Source organism: Sinocyclocheilus grahami, unplaced genomic scaffold (genome assembly GCF_001515645.1).
Source record: "Sinocyclocheilus grahami isolate Dianchi unplaced genomic scaffold, SAMN03320097.WGS_v1.1 scaffold287.1, whole genome shotgun sequence".
NCBI lineage: Eukaryota > Metazoa > Chordata > Actinopteri > Cypriniformes > Cyprinidae > Sinocyclocheilus > Sinocyclocheilus grahami.
This window is the reverse complement of record NW_015505466.1, coordinates 224,405-246,977: the sequence shown is the minus strand read 5'-3', so window position 1 is coordinate 246,977 and position 22,573 is coordinate 224,405. Positions and strand designations below refer to the sequence as shown.

The window sequence follows — 22,573 nt, the reverse complement described above, 5'->3', positions numbered from 1 at the left end:
TACTTTTTAAGTTAGATTAGAACAATATTATAATATAAAAATATTATTTTTCTGATTTTTTTCTTCCTGAATATCAGCACAAGTGCAAATGCTGAATTTAAACAACAGTTAAATGAACAAGAATTTTACAGTACAGACTGTCAGCCCAAATTAGTTTTTTTTGTGCAAATCCGATCATATTTAGATTTTCAGGTTCTGTTTCGAGCTACATTCATATGTGGTTTGGAATCCTATTCAAATCGCATTCCATGGAAATCCATTTCAGTCTGACCGGTCAGATCGGTCAAAACGTAAAAAGGTCAGATGTTTTTGTAGAAAACATAATAAACGTCTTTGCAGAATCAAGCTTGTGTTCCCTGCTGAAAAACAAACAAACAGCTAAAACCAGCCTAAGCTGGTTGGCTGGTTTCAGTTGGTCACCCAGTCTGGTTTTAGCTGGTCAGCAGGCTGGTTTTAGAGGGGTTTTGACTTGCGAATTGCAAGTCAAACCAGCAGATGTTGGAGACGGCAGCGCGGAATAAAGTCGCACATTCCAGCTTCCTGCGTTTCTGCCGCTGCCTAGCAAGATGAATATTAATCCAGCGCCACAGCAACATGTTGTCATCTTGTAAAACAATATCTGTATTGCAAACTGTATTGATGTTATTGTTGTTTTTAGCGTAGGCATAACAACACAGCGGCATTGCCATAGTAACCAAGCACATTCCATAAAAAGAAAGAGGCTTATGGACATACAAATCGGATATGAACTACACTGTGTGGACAGTCAGTTAATCAAATCAGATTCCATCTGGATATGCACAAAATCGGATTTGTTACGACAGTCTCAACAAGACTTAACATTGTAGACACAATATTGTTTGGTTTCGCTCTATTCTCTGAGTAACAGACTCAAGTGTTTCATTACTGGATTGCTCTGTGTTATAGAACAAATATGCTGAGTGAATGTTTCAATGATCTATTTATAAAGTTGTTCATTTGTATCATTTTTGAATGAATCATCCATTCAAAAAATCGGTTAAATGAATGATTCAGTGACTCACTCTTTAAGACACCTACTGGCAGTTTTCATTTTTTCTTTTTAAGATCATTTCATATTTCGATATTCATTTCATGTTTCTTTATTCTGTATTTATATACTTAAGATGCTGCTTATGTGCATGTCACCTCTTGTGTGCAAAGACAGATTTGGTTGGTAAGGGGGCATGGTGCTGGTTGCATAATCCTCTTAGACTAGTCTTAAAAGTAATCACATTTTTTTTCTTCAAGACTGCACCGTGCTCATAACTTTGTAAAGTCAGCTACATAAAAGGGTGGAATGGTCTCATTTGAATCTGAAAAGTAAGACTGGTTACCACTTGGTTAACTGCTAAGTGGTCAAACTAGTTCTTAAAAGACAGTCTCAACACACTGTAGTGGCTTTGTTTATGCAACTGGCCCCTGATGGGAAATGTGAAGGGGTCAGCTGAACCACTGAAGAATAAATGATTTTAGAATCCCATTTTGTTGCATATTTTTAGGCCAAAAAGTTTTAATATTCAAAATGTTTTATTGCAGTATTTTTAGAAATATAAAAAATTTAAGATTCTTGATAGAGTAACAAAAGAAAGTTTACACAATTACCTCTTATTGGACTGAACAGACTAAAACCTTATTATTCCCAATTCCAACTATGAAGGTTACAGGGAAATATTAAATATTGCTCCCTACTTGCTGACACCTCACCCCATGGACCCTGACTATAGTGAATACCAGAGTCCTTCCATCCAACACAGTCAAGGTACTGGCACGTATCAGACAGTATGTCACAGTCTGTCTGCATATACCCCACCACGGTCTTGTGAACTCAAGCCAGTGAGATGACACCTGATTCCTGTTACCATCCACACCGTATTAATAGGACTTGTTAGGTGTCTGTGACTTGCTGGAAACCCAAGCAGGGGGAGGGTGGCATGAGGTAGGAGTGTTAGGCTGTCCAATTTATTTTAATCTACTGGTTAAAGATACTCACTGAAAACCTTGCCATACCTGCCACTTAACTATATCCTCTAGAATAGATACAGCCTGGAAGGTCCTGCAATATTCTATCATCAAACAGCTGCTTTTTCGTTTGTGCTTTGGGATATGGTTTAGTAATGACATTCGTAAATTTTTAAGCATGACTTATGTGTCCAAATACCTTATGGGGCCTGTAAAGTGTCCTGTGAGGATATATAAGCCTAAAATCTACAACTATGACAAAGTGCATAGAAATGCATAGAACCTGACCTGCACTGTCTTTCATAACCCTGTGTGGGCCGTAGTGTTGTTTTCCATCGTTCGACAGTGAGCGTGTGTGTGAATATTCTATATAAGTCCTTTTTTGTAAATGTCATTTTTTATGGCATGTCCAGTTGAGACTTTAATGCTGCAAATTGAGCACAACGGATTCAGCCATTATTTTTCAAAAAGTATTCGCTTTCCTTGGCATCCTCTGTTGTTCTCATAGTTTGGACGGGACTGGCTAGTCCCGCCGACTGCCAGAAAGACTGTGCTCAAATAAGAGTCATGTGAAGACATAAGGCCTTTCCTGCCTCAGGCTGATGGTTAGATTAGGAATATTCATGATCATACTGCACTCATACACAAACAGAATGAGATCACTCACGTCTAGATCATTCTAATTCAGATTTATTCAGGATAAAGAATGGTTAAGAATTAGTGGATATTATATGCTCCCTACTTTTATGATTTGGAATGATATTTGCTGTCAACTGATACTGATGAAAAAGATTGCTTTCATGCCAGTTTGAGTGAGCAAATAAATAAATGTACCTGTATCTTTGTACAGTAAGTTGCAAAAGACATAATAAATAAAGAATTAAATAAAGAAATAAAAAGATGGTTACCCCACATGACATATTAAATCAATATAAATACAGAAACATAAACATATTTATTTATGAAAAATGTATTATTATTATTATTATTATTATTTTAATCATTGAGAATCTATTTTGACCCAAATGAAAAAAAGTTTTTTTTGTCATGTTTCGTGTTAGCAAAACTGCCTGAATCAGACTGACACACAGAATTGTGCATAAGCTGATTTGTATAGTGAGTACTGACTGTTTGGATCCCAGTCACTAATACTTTTGGGGTCCCCATAAAGTTTGGCACATTTTTTTTTCTTCCTTTACTTGTGGCTGTGACATTTTGGTATCATGTCTCCTAATTAGCCTTCTAAGATACTTTTAAAAAATCTGCTAAGTAGCATGTTCGTGGTTCACTGGAAAGCTCTTCCCAGCTTTAATGGCTGCATTTGTATCTCTGACTGATTGCCCTTGTAGATGTGATTGCTCTGCTTTTATTTTTGCTCCATTCAGTGAGCATGAAGAATAGGCTCTTTCATGGCAGACTTGCGGTTGTGGACGTGGAAAGCAGTGCATAAACAGCTCTCAGCCAAAACAAAAACTGCCAGCAAAAGGAATCCTGTTTCATTTATACAAGCAGGAAATTGACCCGTCAGAGTATGAGAAAACCAGAGAACTGATACTCTGTATTGCAGGAACATGTCCAGTGCATCTGCATCCTGAGTGCCGGGCTGAGAGCTGAGTTTAGGGATAACAAATGCCCACACTAAGACTCTAGGGGCACTCCTCTTCTCTTCTGTTTAGCATGAGAATGGTAGAGAGATGGGCCATGTCACAGGTGGTGCTTTCCCTACCGTACACCCCAGAAACGCATAAGCAGGCAGGCACTAATGATAAAGTGAAAGCCTCCTGGGCCTCGTATGAACCAGAGGATGAACCTGCGGAATTGTGTTTGGGAGTAGAAAAGGATTTGTTTGGGAATGGCACTGGTGTCACTGCACACACACACACACACAAAGAAAACAGGGGGTTTTGAGGGTGCAAGGAAGTCTGAGATGTATTTATCCATCCATTCTCCAAACCCTTTATAATATGTGGCAGGGATGCTGGAATCATTTATTTATTTATTTATTCAAATGTACTGTGGGAATGAAACATTACATGTACATTTGAAAGTATTTGAAACAGTGTATCTTTCTGACCTTGAATACATAATGAAAACATAACAGTAATATTGGAATGCTTAGAATATTTTACACTTATATGTATCGGTAATATGAACACATACATAACTGTCTTATATTGCATTGTCATACACTACTGTTTTAGAGTGAATTACAGCTTGATATAAATGAATTTGGTATAGTAGTAGATATATTTTTAGCATATTACATTATAATATATGTAATATACAAGTAGGCCTATAGCCTATCACATTCCACCATTTCAATAATCTTTAAGCAGTTCAAATGAAATATTTAAATGCAGTTTTTAGTATCATATAATGCAATACAGTGTCTCATTTTGTGGTAAAACAATAATAAAAAATAATATAATTGTGACCCTGGACCACAAAACCAGTCATAAGTAGCGCAGGTATATTTGTAGCAATAGCCAACAATACTTTGTAGGGGTCAAAATTATTGATTTTTCTTTTATGTCAAAAATCATTAGGACATTAAGTAAAGGGCATGTTCCATGAAGAGTTTTTGTAAATTTCACACCGTAAATATATCAAAATGTAATTTTTGATTAGTGATATGCATTGCTAAGAACTTCATTTGGACAACTTTAAAGGCATTTTCTCAATTTTTTTTACACCCTCAGATTCCAGATTTTCAAATAATTGTGTCACAGCCTATTTATTCAGCTTTCAGATGATGTATAAATCTCAATTTTAAAAAACTGACCCTTATGACTGGTTTTGTGATCCATTGTCACAATTGTGTTTGACATGACATTTCAAACAGTGACAGCAGTACTTTGCTGTTTGAAGAAAAAAAAGACCTCATGTTGAGGCACACTTCAACACTTGAACATTGGCACTTAACATATAAGGACTCTGAGACTATACATGCCACAGTTTTAAGTTTGGATGTCCTGTACAGAGCACATTCAGGGCTTTCAAGAGATACCAAATGTTTGGATGTTTCACTATGACCACTCCCTCTCCTTGGTCTTCAAAAATGTCTGATATTAATTTAGTGACACTCTTATGGAAATAGAATACTATTTTGTAATTATCATTTAAATCGGACTAATTTTTAAACTGTGTGTCATAAATCAACATTTCAGGAAAATGTTATGGGGTTTCAAATCAAAATATGACTTTCTGTTACGAAACAGGACGTTGATTTCATACATGTCCTCATATGAGGACACCGGGACTAAAAGCATGTTTATTTTCATGTTTATTGCAAGCATGTTTTAAAAATGTTTTTATATTATGTTTATTTTGGGAGACACAACACATGAATAGGGAAAGAAATTATATTTCAATTTTCCTATGAAATATTATCTTATCTAAAATATAAAAATATAACAATATTATCTTATCTAAAAATGTTATCTTAAATAAATCTTGTCAATTATTACTCCTATTATTACACTTATTTTTTCATTACATGTTGCCCCAAAAACACATTAATATGCAAATTAGATGTAGTTTATAGATAGGCTATACATTACATATAATGAGAAAACCTGTTTATGGCCATTTTACACACATTTTGCATAAAGAAAAATGGTATATCAAATCATTCTTTTATAACATAGTTGAGAATTATCTTTATGCAAAGTTTGGAAAAAAAATCCTGAAAACTAAAAATGTATTGGTGATTTAAAAAGTGTTTTTATTTTTTACTCTTTTTATTTATTTATTTTTTATTGAGTCCCGATGTCCTCTACCAAGGACGTGGCATAACTTATGAATGAAATATCATAACAATTATTATTATTTTTTTTAACATTTTTTTAATATTTCAATTTTCCTATGAAATATTATCTTATCTAAAATATAAAAATATAACAATATTATCTTATCTAAAAATATTATCTTAAATAAATCTTGTCAATTATTACTCCTATTATTACACTTATTTTTTCATTACATGTTGCCCCAAAAACACATTAATATGCAAATTAGATGTAGTTTATAGATAGGCTATACATTACATATAATGAGAAAACCTGTTTATGGCCATTTTACACACATTTTGCATAAAGAAAAATGGTATATCAAATCATTCTTTTATAACATAGTTGAGAATTATCTTTATGCAAAGTTTGGAAAAAAAATCCTGAAAACTAAAAATGTATTGGTGATTTAAAAAGTGTTTTTATTTTTTACTCTTTTTATTTATTTATTTTTTATTGAGTCCCGATGTCCTCTACCAAGGACGTGGCATAACTTATGAATGAAATATCATAACAATTATTATTTATTTTTTTTTACATTTTTTTTATGCTCTAAACAATGTAATGACATGAACATTTAAAAAAAAAATCCCTAAAATGTTTTGCGGGGTCTCCAGAGGTTAAGAAAACAAACAAAACACCAAAATGACTATTTTACACATTTTAACCTGATATCTTGAAGTTGAATAAAGAGTATGTCCATAACTTCCCTTACAGGAATTAGAAAATATTTCACTGCTGTCACTGTTTTCCTACATGTCAACTATCCGTTTTGTTTTGCTGTAACGTTCAGTGATTCTAACAGATCCGGCGACTTCTCAATTAGCCTATTTCAACACATCTTTCTAGTAAACAAACGCAGCTCTGTTCTGTATAAGCACGCTGTGATTCTGTCTGTGAAGAGGAATGACTGTATTTTTATAGTATCGTGGAGGAGGTGGAGTGTTAGGAGGAGCTTGTCAGTCTGTCACTGATCAAGAGCCCGTTTTTAAGAGCACAACGAGAAGTGAACGTGAAGCGCACTGTTTCCATGCGTGGAGCCGCATAACATCGGAAGATTTCACAAATGGACACTTTCAACCCGTCCTGCTGGTTACTGAAAGTTTATTCTCGTGGATGTGAACGGGAACGGTGAATTGAGCGAAACTCTTTTGAAAAGAGCGTGTTGTAAAGGGCTTTAAAGTTTGAAATACTGTGCCGGTGCACCAGATGTTGGTTTTGACATCCATTATTGAATGTTCGGATTAATCGCGCGGACTGACTGTCTTTTTAAAGTACTTCCTTTACATTTAGACGTTTTGGATACGTTTAAAACTGAATCACAATGGATTTGCTGACAATGACATGACAATGAAGATTTCCAAAATGAAATCTTTTTTCTTCAAAACAACTGAGCATTCAGTGTCAGTTACTGTATGGTGAAGGATGAATTGAATTTCTGTTATAAACAAAACAAGACAAATATCATCTGCATGGCATTGGATGTACTAATCATTTTAAGACTTTCTTGAGGTTATCACAATGGCCCATTACATAAAGATCGTGATTGTACTTTTCCAGCTTATGATTGCTGGATCTACACTGGAGATTGGAGCGTATGATTTGGAGCGCGGCCGTCCATCAAAATGTGAACCCATCACCATTCCCTTGTGCCAGGGAATCGGCTACAACATGACACGGATGCCCAACTTCATGAATTATGAAAGCCAAGAGGAAGCTAGCATTAAACTGAACGAATTTGCTCCTCTGGTGGAGTACGGATGTGATGTCCACTTGCGATTTTTCCTGTGCTCTCTGTATGTGCCAATGTGCGCCGATCAAGTGTCCACCACTATCCCAGCATGCCGTCCTATGTGTGAACAGGCAAGACAGAGGTGTTCACCCATAATGGAACAATTCAGTTTTAGATGGCCGGACTCATTGGATTGCTCAAAGCTGCCAACCAACAACGACCCGAATGCATTGTGCATCGAAGCTCCCGAAAATGACACTCAACCTGAGACTAAGAAAGGTGAGGGAATGCTGCCAGTACTTCCGAGGTCCAGGGAACCCACAGCAGGGAGCGGACATACCTCAAGCGGCTTGCGGTCCTGTGATAACCCGGAGAAGTTCCAGTACGTGGACAAGAGTGAGTCATGCGCGCCTCGTTGCACTCCTACGGTGGATGTCTACTGGTCTCGGCAAGATAAGGACTTTGCATTCATTTGGATGGTGGTGTGGTCAACGCTTTGCTATGTTTCTACAGCATTCACAGTTCTTACCTTCCTCCTCGACCCGCAGCGCTTCCAGTACCCCGAGCGTCCCATCATCTTCCTCTCCATGTGTTACAATGTCTACTCGGTGGCCTTCATCATCCGCTCGGTGGCTGGGGCTGAGAATATTGCTTGCGATCGGGAAAACGGAGAGCTCTACATTATCCGGGAGGGTTTGGAGAGCACAGGGTGCACCATAGTCTTCCTCATCCTCTATTACTTTGGCATGGCCAGCTCCATTTGGTGGGTCATCCTCACCCTCACTTGGTTTCTTGCAGCGGGACGAAAATGGGGCCACGAGGCTATTGAGGCGCACAGTAGCTACTTCCATATGGCCGCCTGGGGTATTCCTGCGGTGAAGACCATAATCATCCTCACTATGAGGAAGGTGGCTGGGGACGAGTTGACGGGATTGTGTTATGTGGGCAGCATGGACAGTAATGCTCTCACTGGATTTGTCTTGATCCCTCTATCCTGTTATCTCATTGTTGGGACATCTTTCATCCTTACGGGGTTTGTTGCGCTCTTTCACATCCGCAAAATCATGAAAACCGGTGGCACCAACACAGAAAAACTGGAGAAGCTCATGGTTAAGATTGGAGTCTTTTCCATTCTCTACACGGTGCCTGCTACTATTGTCATCATATGCTATTTCTATGAAAGGCTCAATATGGAATACTGGAAGTTCAAAGCTCTGGAAAACAAGTGCGTGTCCTTTCCTGGTCGCAGGAGCGAGGACTGCACCTTGGACTTGTCGGTTCCCACAGTGGCTGTGTTCATGCTGAAAATTTTCATGTCATTAGTGGTGGGCATCACTAGCGGGGTTTGGGTATGGAGCTCAAAGACACTTCAGACCTGGCAGGGGTTGTGCAACAGGAGATTGGCCGTGCAAACGAACCGCAAGCCCTGCTCCAGTGTCAGCTGCAGCAGCTCCCACTGTCATTACAAAGCACCGGCTGTGACACTTCACATGAACAAAACGGACATGTACACAGACAGTCCCACACATGTTTGAGACTAAAGGCCTCTTCTCTGGAGCCATGCACAGACTTTTGTGGCTCATATCATGATGAGATGCTCAGGTTCGACTACAGATCATGGTAAAAGTCACAACATTTGTCAGGGGTGGCTTTTACAAGCCTTTCCTTGACATAGCAGAGGTCACTTCAATAAAAGGGAAGGTTTGTTGTATGGAATGAATGCAGCAAATTGCAGAATGCTTTAATTTATTGTGGATATTTAAGTATTGCTGGTTGTATAGTTTTGTACTGTATGTGCTATACTGTATATAAGGAAGAGTTTTAAATAATTTAACAGTATGTTATATTTTCCTCAAAAGAGGAGCAATAAAGCATTTATCATGATGTGTTTTCTCCGTTAAAGTTTTAAAAATATGTTTATTTTGTGATAAAGATTAGTTTTACTAGTGTTACATGCAAAATGTTGTACTGTACAGGTAAATCTTTTTCTTATGTTTTTTTAAACACGTTTGAAGTTTATCAAAGTTTAGTAGGAATAATTTTCTATACAGTGAAAATTAAACAAGTTTATTAAGGTTATAAGAATAATTTTCTATGCCAAGTGTGTATTATTTCAAACCCGAATTCAGTACTGCATTCAGTTCGATTTATTTAAGAATATAAAATACTGAAAAATCAGAATCAGAATTCTCAACACTTCTCTGTTAACACATCTGTCTAGCACCAAATGTAAAGTAAGTGATTATGTTACAACGGGATCCATTTATATTTACAGTTATCAAATCCTCTTACAAAACCACCAAGCCAACTTCCATTAAAGTGCGAAGTTGCAGTCAGCTGAGAATGATGCTATAAATTTATGAAAAATTAAACTTGTTTCTTTAGCCTAATTCCTTTAACCTTTTTTATTTTTTACATAAATGTCATTTTTTAAAATAATTTTTGTTTTGTTTTCTGAATGCACAATTCTGCGGTTAGGAAATCATAGGCTGATGAAGAGGAGATATGTTTAGAATAGTTCTGTACATAACTCATATCAAATAGTTTCAACTTTTTACACTGTTTTCATGTCTTATATCTGACATTATTTGTGTTTGTGATGTTCATAAAAGCTGGGGGTTTTTGCAACCTTAAATGATGAGCTCCTATCAATTTGTAAGACAAAGAATAAGAAATGGTTTTAGAAATTGTAGTTCTTTACTTTTTAATTTCCAAACTGTTTAAATATAAAATGCAATAGTATATAGTATTTTATTAAATACACCTAGATTAACTATTTTAACTTCTTTTATTTATCTTTTGCACTTTTCCTGTGCCTTTGTAGATATTGTCCAATGATTTGGCAGGTCTCAGGCGTTTGAGTATAAACTGCTGTTCCATTTGGTCATAAAAAAGCATGTTTATCTTGGAGCTTGTAGCCTAAACTTAACAGTGCATTAACCACATGTAGCAGTCTGTATAAACCTAATTTAACACATGGCTGTTTTCAGTTTTCAGGTTTACAGTGCAGTAGCATTTGTAAACAGTAGTGTCTTAAGACAAACCAGAGCCTGCTGCATCAGCCAGCAGACTAGGAAAAACTGAATGAAATGTTAATATACTGGAAGATGAATGTTTAATTCCTGTTAAATACTACCAAGACATTACTCATTTGGCAACATAGATGGTTAAAGCTGTGCTGTTGTTTAAAAAAAAACATAAACATAATTCTTGACTATGGATTTGTTAACATTTAACAAGATTATGGAATAGTTTTCTCTGGCAAGTCACGGTTATATTAACATTTATTCATTTAGCAGACACTTTTATCTTATAAGTGACAATGCAAACACACATGACATGAAAATTGAGAAGTGTCACAAGCAGTTTTTTTAATAAGAGGGAACAATATTTGTTGTACTGTACATAATTCCAGGTCTACAGTATAAGAAATATCAGTACACAAGGATATTAGAATTGAGTTGATAATGGCTTTTAAATTCTTTGCAATTACAATTGATTTTAAATGATGTGATTGTAAGTGTAGTTTTTTGGTAATATACAGTATTTTATTTTTCAGTATGAACTATCCATAAATGTGTCGTGAAACATGATAAAAGTTCATGCATATCCATAAAAGTTATCATGCACAGGGGGGAAAAACAGGAATTTCCAGAAACACTGATATTACTAATTAATAATGAACAACTGTACTTAAATGACCGTTAAGGAGTTCAGGGTCTGTATGTTTTTAAAATATTTTTGAAAGAAGTCTCTAATGCACACAAAGCTGCACTTATTTGATCAAAAATACAGTAAAACAATACAATTCTGAAATATTATTACAATTGAATATAACTGTTTGCTATAGTAATATATTTCCAAATGTTATCTATTCCTGTATTGGCAAAGCTGAATTTTCTGAAGTCATTGCTCCAGTCTTCAGGGGCACATGATCTTTCAGAAATCTGATATGCTGGTTTTGTGTTCAAGAAGCTTTTCATATTATTATAAGCATTGAAAAAAGTTGTGCTGCTTAATTAATTAATTAATTATAAATATAATCTATTTATTTAATTTTAATTGTTTTAATTATTTAAATTTTTCTATTATATATACTTAATCATATTTAATAAATTATTAAATAAATGTAATACATTAAATAATTTTATCTACCATGGTAGAGTGGTTAAACAGCACTTTAGTTCCCAGAGTGCTCTATTTTACCTTAAATCTTGATAAAAATTGAAATATAAAGAAGATTTCAGTAATTTCAGTAATGTAGCATCAATGCATTGCTAGAATTACAGTTTTAGTTTGTCTTTTTTTACTGGTAATCAATTAGACCTCAGTGTTTCCTAATGTTTTGAGCCTTAAAAAGTGTGTGATCAGAGTCCTATAACAGCAGAACTGAACCAATATTACAGCTAATGTTCTCAATTCCCTGTCACGACCCATGGAACTGCTGCTCAAATACACACAAAGACCATATTTGTTATGTAGAATCTGCCAAGATCAGCTATACATGCATGTTTTTGAAGTAGTTGTACGACACCACCGCATTTATGCAGAAAAAAAGCTTTCCATTTAAACAGCAATACAGTTCATTATTTTGCTCATCAAAACCCAGGCCATAAAGGCTCCATTGTACACCTTGATGTTTAAGGCTTTTAGTTCTATTTTAGGCAAAGCACAGTCAAAAGAAACCCTTTTTGCCATTTGAGTCCATTATCAAGTGAATGTTAATGGGCTTGTAAGTGAGCTTGAGAATGGACAAGATAGAATAGCCTTGTAATTGTCTGCTAGTTTGGAGGAGAAGCTATGTGTCTGGTAAAGGGAGGATCATTAAAGCATCTGGGACTTTCCCTCCTCTTAAAGAAGCCAGAGGAATCGAGAACAAGAATAAAGGAGTGGTGCTCATTACTCTCTACCCCATGGGTAGTATCCCATTCCTCATCATTTGATGTGGAAATGAGGCTATGGTAAAAGACCATTGAGAAGCTGTTGTCACCAAAAGGACTTTCCACCAAAATGCTTGAGTCTCAGCCGTGAGTGTTATCTACACAGCCACGTCCCAGCTGCCCAACGGCTCTGCCTTTCGCTTGTGTTAAACACACACACACACACACTTGTTCTCTATTTGCTTTTGATAAACAGTTGACATTGGACTTAAAACTGTACAATTTGTCACGGTTTTCATATTTGCAGGGCTAGTAATGGGTGACATTCAGTGAAAAAGAAATACACTTTGCACACAAGACACTTATGGAAAATAACTTTTCAGAAAGTTTTATATTAAATGCAATTAGATCGTAAGAGTGCTTTTTGACACACAAGTAGGACTTGATTTAGTAACACTTTAGTTAACACTGAACTACTGTACTACTTACTGTAGTTACTACAGTAAGAAGTACAGTAGTTCAGTGTTAAAGTGCAGTGTAGTAGTAACAGTAATTATGCATAATTACAACTAACCCTAAACCAAACCCTAATTCTAATCCTATATGTGACCCTGTACCACAAAACCAGTCATAAGTAGCAGTACAGTAGTTCAGTGTTAAAGTGCAGTGTAGTAGTAACAGTAAGTATGCATAATTACAACTAACCCTAAACCAAACCCTAATTCTAATCCTATATGTGACCCTGTAGTAATATACATTGCTAAGAACTTCATTTGGACAACTTTAAAGGCGTTTTTCTCAGTATTTAGATTTTTTTGCACCCTCAGATTGCAGATTTTCAAATAGTTGTATCTCACCAAATATTGTCTTATCCTAACAAACTATACATCAATAGAAAGCTCATTTATTTAGTATAAATTGCCATTTCAAAAAATGGACCTTTATGACTGGTTTTGTGTTCCAGGGTCACGTATGTATTTGTTGTTAATTAATCAGTACTTAATTGTATAATTACACTGTAAGAAGGACATCTTAAAATAAAGTGTAACCCAAATAATTTCATAATTATTTCTATTGCCTTAGAAAATTAGTGCAATTCTTTAAAGCGTGACAAAAGATTATTACAACATAAAGATTTAAAATGTAGAAAAGTGATTTGATTTGTTTGTTTGTTTACAGATCACATTTTGATAATGCAAATTCATATATTTAAAAGTGTAATTGTCTTTTTCAGACCATTTACTGCTTTTTTCCATAATTATGAGATGAATTATACTCACTTATAAGAAGGTCAAAAAAGGAGTTGTTAAAACTTGATTTATTCTCTTTGATAAATGTATGAGTTTTTATATGACTCTGTTATCACATTCTTTGGTTTCTCACAGAAGATTTACACCACAGCGATCTGGATAACATCACAGGAGTTCAAAACGAATGGCCTGATAGTGAGGAGGACATTCCTGCAGATTTCAAAAAACACTGTTAGGTACTGTCTAGTAGTGTTGGGAGTAACGGATTACAAAAGTAATAATATTACAGTAGTATATTACTTTTTGCTGTAACGCAGTAATATAACGCATTACTAATAAAATTTGGGTAGGCCTAATATTATTACTCGTTACAATCTCAGTAACGCAAGTTACAACAACATATTTTAACTCAAAATTAAGTGGTGAATTTACCAACACTGCAAAACAGCACCAGAGAAAAAATTTGGCGGGTAAAATATCTTCTGTTGCTGGAATAGGTTGTTTGCACATGACGTCACTGATGACTCGAGGGCAGGAAGTGATTTTTCTCTCCATAGAAATCACTAGCAGAAACTCAAAATGTCAGTGTTTTGCGTTGTTTATGGATGCTTAAATTGGCCAAACCGAGAAACCACAAGGAGCTTTTATCATGTACGAAAATGTGTTGTTCATAAGTGGGGAAAAGTCAAGAAATTGATTGAAAAACGCAGGAAAAAGTGGCTTCTAAACCTGTGTCTGCGGTCGGGAGGAGCGAAGCCGGATAATGCTCGTGTGTGCAAATGGTTATTATAGGATATAATAATATATTAAGATATTTATAAAGATATAAATAGATTGGGCTGCCACCTCTCACACATTGTGACAGTCAGAATTCACTCAGTGCTAAACGCCACACGTAGACAAGATATTATTTGCAGTTCAGAGAGCTTCACTGATTATAAAGGAACATCGTGAGATTGTGATCAATTGAAGTGAGTGACAGCTTTTTAGTGATTATATGGAAGCGCTATTTGCTCGCTTTCTAGGCAGGCTATAATCAATTCAGAATTTGAATAGTTTTGTTTTACGTGCCGCTAACAGGACCAACAGCTACATAGCCTGTTCATGCAGCAAAGTTTCAGGAGTGACTGAAAAAGAACGGATGAGATACGGGAAAGTCGGTAATGTAGGCCACTGTTGTAGGCATGATGGATTTATATATACAGTATATATATATATATAGCACTTTCATTGAATTGCTGCACACCCAACGCCCTTACAATCGTATGAGGGGATCTCTCTTCAACCACCACACTATTACAAGAGAAAGGTATTGATATTCACAACATGTTGGACGTGATCCTTATGTTGTAAAGGTTTTTAAACTAAATTGAAATACGTGCCTGCCATTAATGCGATGGATATAGGCTAAGCAACTAACCCTGATTGTAAACAAGCTATTTCGAAAGTGAATCCCGTATTTATATGAGGGATGCGGGATATATGTCACTCCTGAAACTTTGCTGCATGCAGTGGCGGCTCGTCGGGGGAGGCAGGGGAGGCACAGCTTCCCCATAACTTTGAGGTGAAAATGGGAGGAGGAGGATTTAATGTTAATAAAATTCACAATTCATTTCAGTTCATGTCTCAGAATGTGTATTTTTTTGTTTGTAATTTCACAGTTGTAATAACATAACGTGAAAGCGCCGCTTTTCTGTTGCGAATGTGCCGAATCTGCTGATGTAATTACAACCGCTAATGATAGAGAAGGGGAGGGGGAGGCCGGGGGAGAGCTGAGCTCTCGTGCCTCTGTTGGTAAAAAAATTTGCCAATCAGCATCGAGTGTTCCCTTTCAGCGCTGAGGAGTGTTGAGAAAAGAAACCTCAGAAGGGAGGCTAGCAAATTCTTGAATTTTTCCCCCTTATGAGCAACACATTTTTGTACACGATAAAAGCTCCTTGTGGTTTCTCGGTTTGTCCGATTTGAGCATCCATAAACAATGCAAAACACTGGCATTTGGAGTTTCTGCTAGTGATTTCTATGGAGAGAAAAATCACTTCCTGCCCTCCAGCTGCATTTCGCGCGTCATTAGAATCACGTGATTGCAAACAACCTATTAGATGGTTGAGATGACTGCCGAGACGGATTCTACGTTTGTGAGATGTACACACTCCTGTTATTTTCAGTAAATTTTTGTTGTTTGTTTCCGCTGTTCGATCACGCCGGCGCCTCACGCACACACATAGGCCTACAGCTTTGCAAACGTTGCAGCCTGTTCATTATCAGAATAAAATACAGTCAACCAAACATATAGATACACTGGTTAATTTAAATAGTTCGTACTGCGTAGTTACAATCCGTGCCGTTCAGCCTGAGCTCGGGCCAAACACACATTTGCTCATGTGACGAGGATGTTTTTTAAGCGCGTTAAGTAAGCCTGGTTTACATAATAAATAATAGTTTAGCATTCAAATACATCGCAAATATGAACACATTTAAATGTATGAATGCCGAATGAGAGAGGTAGTCTGCGCGAGAGCGCCGTTTGCTTTCAGTTTCGCATTGAATTCGTTTTGGCTTGTTTAGCAACTTATATTTTTTATTCTTGTTTTCTGCTGAAACCATTCAAAATAGCCTATAGGCTAGGTATTGTGTTTATTGTTTGTACATTATAACATTTCGCTTTATTTACCGGTGTTATTTATGAATGTAATAACGCGGTTTGTGCTTATCTGTGTTTAACCTAAACTACAACGTAACATTAATGTAGACCTATACATACCGGTATCAAAATATGATTTTATAATTGTATGCTATATAGACCTAATTACCCTCCACTGGATGTAGAATGAGCAGCAATGAACTAGCCTACATTTTGGCATTTTATAAAACTTCTGTGGATATTTTGGTGAAAGTAACTCAAAAGTAGTGTAACACATTACAATTCAGAGACAGTAATATTGTAATGTAACTAATTACTTTCAAAAGACAGTAACTAGTAATATATAATGTATTACATTTAGGAAGTAACTTGCCCAACACTGCTGTCTAGCAACCCTTTATGAATTACTGATCCACATTTTTCTCTTCATTTAAATACATATCCAATCTGCCTTTTTGCTTATGGGTTTCATGCCCCTTGACTCTTTTTGTTGTGTTTTCCCTCCCCAGGTGTGCCGTGTTCCCTTTAATTAGTCATTCCTTGCACCTGTGTTTTCCCAATCACCCAGTGTTTAAAAGCCCCAGTCCTTTCAGTTAGTGTTTGTCGGTCCTCGAACGTCATTCCATGTGTTCCTGTGTCTCCTATGTACCCCTTGTGTTTGGATTATAAAAAGACTGTGGTTGGAAGCTATCTCCGTGTCTCCTCGCTCCTTGTCTCCCGAGAAGTGTGACAGAAGGACCGACCAAAACAGTAACTTCGGTGTTTTCCCCTCTGTTTGTTTTCCGTTTTTTTTTCTCAGTGTTTTTCTTTCTGTTGTGTCCCCATGGATCCCTTCACTCGGAGCCCAGCCCACCATCTCCCCGCGGTACGGAGCATCAGCCTGAGCCCACCGATGACGGAGAGCCATTTCCTGCCGCGAGCCAGAGCAAAGCCAAGCAACTGAGCAGAGGATTGCCTTGGAAGTTGAGCCCAACCCGTCAGACCAGGTGCGAGAGCCGGCGACAGTGCCCAACACAAGGGAGCATGCCGTGGACGGTGTGAGCGCGGAGAGGAGCTCCGCCCCCTGCATCATGGCTGAGGGTGAGCTGACTATGGCAGGACATAAGTGCCAGAACAAAGAAGGAAGTGCTCCTGATCCCCAGTTCAGCCCAGGAAGGGCTCCTGATCCCCAGTTCAGCCCAGGAAGGGCTCCTGATCCCCAATTCAGCCCAGGAAGGACTCCTGATCCCCAGTTTAGCCAAGGAAGGGCTCCTGATCCCCAGTTCCGCCCAGGAAGGGCTCCAGTGAAAGAGCGCCCTCCAGTGCCCGCTCCTCGAAAATGACCGCCCTCCCACCCGCTCCAGCCTCCTCCACCGCTGGCAGCCCCTCTACTCACCCTCAGCCCACCATCATTGCGGTGCGAGCCCCGTGGGACTGCCATCCTCCAGCGTCACCGTGGTTGGAGTCTCCCTCACCTCCGCCTTCAGCCTCCGAGGCCCAGACTCCGCCTCGGCCCGTAGACCCAGTGGCTCCACCTCAGCTCCTTGTTCCCTCACCTCCACCGTCACCCATCGATCCATCAGCTCCACCGGGCTCCCTCGTCCCTGCGACTCCACCTAGGTCGGGCGTCGACCCGCCATTGCCTCTGGACTGGCTGCACCTCGTCTCTCTGTCCCACCAGCTCCGTTGGGCTCCTTCCTCCCGCCAGCTCCACCTTGGTCCACAGTCGCTCCGGCTCCGCCGTGGATCTCCGGATCTCCGCCTCCACCTTGGTCGCCAGAGCCCTCGGCTCCACCCTGGCCCCCCAGATCCTCGGCATCCCCCTGGCTCGTTGGCTCTCCGTCTCCGCCTCGGTCTCCTCCACCACCTTCTCCGCTGCCGTTGGTCGGCCCCCTGGAGTCGGTGGCCATTCCTCCTCCATGGCTCCTCCCTCCATCGGCTCCACTGTGGGCCACTTTTATGACTGTGGCCTGGGTCCTGCTGTGCTCTTCCTGCTCCGGTTCCCTCCTGTCTCCTCCCTGGCTCCTCCCTCTGTCGTCTCCTCCCTGGAATCTGTCTGCCGGCCCCCTCCCGGGCGTCCGTCCTCCTCCTGAGCCTCCTCCCTAGTTCCCACCCACTCCCCTCCCCATGTTGTTTCTATGGTGCGAGGACGCACCTTCCGGGAGGGTGGAGTAATGTCACGCCCCTGGACTCTTTGTGTTGTGTTTTCCCTCCCCAAGTGTGCCGTGTTCCCTTTAATTAGTCATTCCTTGCACCTGTGTTTTCCCAATCACCCAGTGTTTAAAAGCCCCAGTCCTTTCAGTTAGTGTTTGTCGGTCCTCGAACGTCATTCCATGAGTTCCTGTGTCTCCTATGTACCCCTTGTGTTTGGATTATTAAAAGACTGTGGTCTGAAGCTGTCTCCTCGTTCCGTGCTCTGAGTGAATTGTGACAATGGGTTTCTGTTATGACCTACTGTTGATTTCATCTCCGTCATACAAAGCAAACAAACTGGATTTGAGAGAATGATCGAGAAACCAGTCAACCTGAACCAGAAGTAAAATTACATCAAAGTGAGATCATACATTTTCACACTAAACCCAGGAAGAAGTATGCTGGTATAATTCATGAGGAGTCTGGGTAGCTTTTTATTATCGTGCTTTTCATGTCAAATGGAATTACAATTTCTTCCTTTGCCTTGTTTGGTTGACAGCTTCAGTATAAAGCATTTCTTCAAATCTAGACGTCTCTACCTGCAGGTGAAACCATGAGAGGCATTTGTGTAGCTTCAAGGTTTTGCAATCACCTACTTTCATAGTATGTTTTGCACTTTAAAACCAACACACACATTGCAAGCTATGGAAAATTATAAGTATCACAACGAGTAGTGTCCAGCTGTAGGACCAAGGTAAAAAATATAGTTTTGAACACAATTTGCACAGTGCAATTCTCAGTTTTACCGGTTGGTTCTGGAGTGTTTTGTTGTGAAGCATACAGCAGATTACTGCCATCTTGCACACTTCACTGGGATTGTACAGGATCGCTCCACCATCACAATCTCAGGCCTCCTGTGTGCCCATTTATTTTAATACAAAACCTAAATTATATTGAAAAGAGTAGTTTTCAAATAATTCATAGTGCTAGTTCAGAGCTTATAGAGCCTGGTACTTTCAAATAAATTGAACATACTGAGTGAGATACTGAAAATTGCATTAATTGTATTTGTTGCATGAATAAACAAATGGATTTGGTCGTTTTATGGATTCTGTCACAGTTACAATTCGCAGACAAACGGGCGTCAGTGGAAAAATGTTTAAAAACTGCATAGACAAAAGAAAATATAGCACTGTTTTTACTTTAAGGCTGAAAATGTATAGTGTGTACTCTTGTAAATGGGAGTAAACCCATGGGAAAGTAAAAGTGCCTAATTAGTAACATTAGCGAAACATGGTTTTTATATGGATCTCTGTTTACAACGAAAGCTCATAAACAGGCGTCCCATGGTAGTTGTGTCAGTGCGCTTGTGATTAGCGAGATGAGACACACTAGTCCAATAAAGCGGGAAACCCCCAACTGGGGCATATGCTAATGGTTACCCCCCCTAAAACTAGTGAAGTAGGTACATTGGCACCTCACACTGGTTTCCCTGGAGCTCTTTGGACTGGCTGGCGTCACCAAAGCCTGGAACAAGACACACATATGAACATGCAAACAGTGACTCGGACTGCTTAATTTCCCTGACTTGGCCAGTTCACTTGCCTTGCCAGTTCAGGAAGAAGCAATTGGTTATTAAATTGTCTCAAAATGAGGCAGGCTAGTCATTTTTTTTGTGGGGCCCAATAGGACTGTGAAATTTCATTCTCTTGGCTTAATTTGTTATCTTCTAAAATTAAATTTTCCATGATTATTCTGCAGAACAATGATGAATAGTAATGACCTTCAGTGTTGTCCATTGTAAAAGCTTTAAAAAAAGTCACGCTATACATATATGTATTACCATTGTAATGTAAATTAAATTTATTATTTCACAGTGAATGGTTATTAAATTGTCTCAAAATGAGGCAGGCTAGTCATTTTTTTTTGTGGGGCCCAATAGGACTGTGAAATTTCATTCTCTTGGCTTAATTTGTTATCTTCTAAAATTAAATTTTCCATGATTATTCTGCAGAACAATGATGAATAGTAATGACCTTCAGTGTTGTCCATTGTAAAAGCTTTTAAAAAAAGTCACGCTATACATATATGTATTACCATTGTAATGTAAATTAAATTTATTATTTCACAGTGATCTCCAAACTTGCAGAAAAACCTATAATTATTGTAAATTTCTTTAAGATAAAGGTGCAGCATTTTTCCACTTTACACCTCAAAAATAGTACTTTTAACAAATGTTTTTTAAAATTAGCTAATTGAGTAATGAGTTAATTCTTTTCAGTGGCCTTGAAAACAGTGGCTGTTTAATTCAACTCAAGGTGGGTCACCACTCATACTTGCTGCCATGTCAAGTTGCTTTATTTGCATATCCAGAGCCGATCCTCCCTATACGTAAAGTACACAAGCTGCGTAGGGCCCCCGAAACACCAGGGGGCCCCCTTGCTCTCAATGATGATTTTATTTTAGTTTTGTTTTTGAATTTGAATTTTGAATAATTTCTTTTAATGCGGTGAGCTGTCACCCTTTCTACGTAAAATTCAGTCAAATCATGTAACGTGAATGTCATACAGTGTCTTACTCGAGACAAAAAAAGAAAAAACGAGTTGAAAGCGTACTGAGTCGCGGAAGAGACACCGCTTCTCGACATTCAGACCCCCACTCCCCACCCCGCGCCGACACAGTTTTGCGTAGGGCCCCCAGAAGTCTAGGATCGGCTCTGTGCATATCCCTCCTTTTATCAGACACTTTCATTTGCATGGTATATTATGAGAAAAAATTTTATTTCTTCAATGCAACCTGAATTGAAAATTTGCATCATGCTGCATCCACACTTATAGGTGTTAGTATAAAGTCTAGGGCCACTGTCATTGTCAACAACAACAAAACCTACTAGTGCACCTTTAAAATAACTTTAGCATACTTTTAAAAACAGTATTTATTATAGAAATAATATACTGTAAAAAAAATACTGCAGTGTGAATTTAATATAGGCCTATGTTTTCGTACCTTTAATTGCATGAAATTTATAATTAAATGAAAACAGTTTAAATTTATATTAAATGCAATGAATTCCACTTTAGAGTGTTTTACCCACTTAGGTAGGACATCATTATATGTAATTTAGAAATGTAATTAACTTTTTTTCAAGATTTATTTTTTGGCATTTTGCCTTTATTGTGATCAAACATGACAGGAACATATGAAATCAAACATGACAGGAAGCAAAGTGGGAGAGAGAGAAGGGGGCGGGGTCGGGAAAGGTCCTCGAATCGGGATTCAAACACGGGACGGCCAAAGCGCAGCGGCGCTGTATGTCGGCGCGCTGCCCACAAAATTATAATTGTATTTGAAATATGGTTTAAGTGTCGAATGTATACTCACAAGAATTTAAGGTGAACTAAATACACTATAATGTCATTTCTAATTCAAAAATAGTACTTTTAACAAATGTTTTTTAAAATTAGCTAATTGAGTAATGAGTTAATTCTTTTCAGTGGCCTTGAAAACAGTGGCTGTTTAATTCAACTCAAGGTGGGTCACCACTCATACTTGCTGCCATGTCAAGTTGCTTTATTTGCATATCCAGAGCCGATCCTCCCTATACGTAAAGTACACAAGCTGCGTAGGGCCCCCGAAACACCAGGGGGCCCCCTTGCTCTCAATGATGATTTTATTTTAGTTTTGTTTTTGAATTTGAATTTTGAATAATTTCTTTTAATGCGGTGAGCTGTCACCCTTTCTACGTAAAATTCAGTCAAATCATGTAACGTGAATGTCATACAGTGTCTTACTCGAGACAAAAAAAGAAAAAACGAGTTGAAAGCGTACTGAGTCGCGGAAGAGACACCGCTTCTCGACATTCAGACCCCCACTCCCCACCCCGCGCCGACACAGTTTTGCGTAGGGCCCCCAGAAGTCTAGGATCGGCTCTGTGCATATCCCTCCTTTTATCAGACACTTTCATTTGCATGGTATATTATGAGAAAAATTTTTATTTCTTCAATGCAACCTGAATTGAAAATTTGCATCATGCTGCATCCACACTTATAGGTGTTAGTATAAAGTCTAGGGCCACTGTCATTGTCAACAACAACAAAACCTACTAGTGCACCTTTAAAATAACTTTAGCATACTTTTAAAAACAGTATTTATTATAGAAATAATATACTGTAAAAAAAATACTGCAGTGT

The 22,573-nt window shown here is 38.2% G+C and overlaps 1 protein-coding gene across 1 annotated transcript; it reads left to right on the top strand.

Annotated features, from left to right (window-relative positions):
* Positions 1–7,264: 7,264 nt before the first annotated feature.
* Positions 7,265–9,174, top strand: LOC107600608 (frizzled-9). Its single transcript, XM_016292544.1, has one exon. The coding sequence runs from the start codon at positions 7,290–7,292 to the stop codon at positions 9,033–9,035; it is 1,746 nt and encodes a 581-aa protein (XP_016148030.1). The 5' UTR covers positions 7,265–7,289; the 3' UTR covers positions 9,036–9,174.
* Positions 9,175–22,573: the final 13,399 nt, after the last annotated feature.

Bases quoted from the DNA above. Each gene is read 5' to 3' on its own strand.
- LOC107600608 (XM_016292544.1), top strand. From the start codon at position 7,290: ATGGCCCATTACATAAAGATCGTGATTGTACTTTTCCAGCTTATGATT.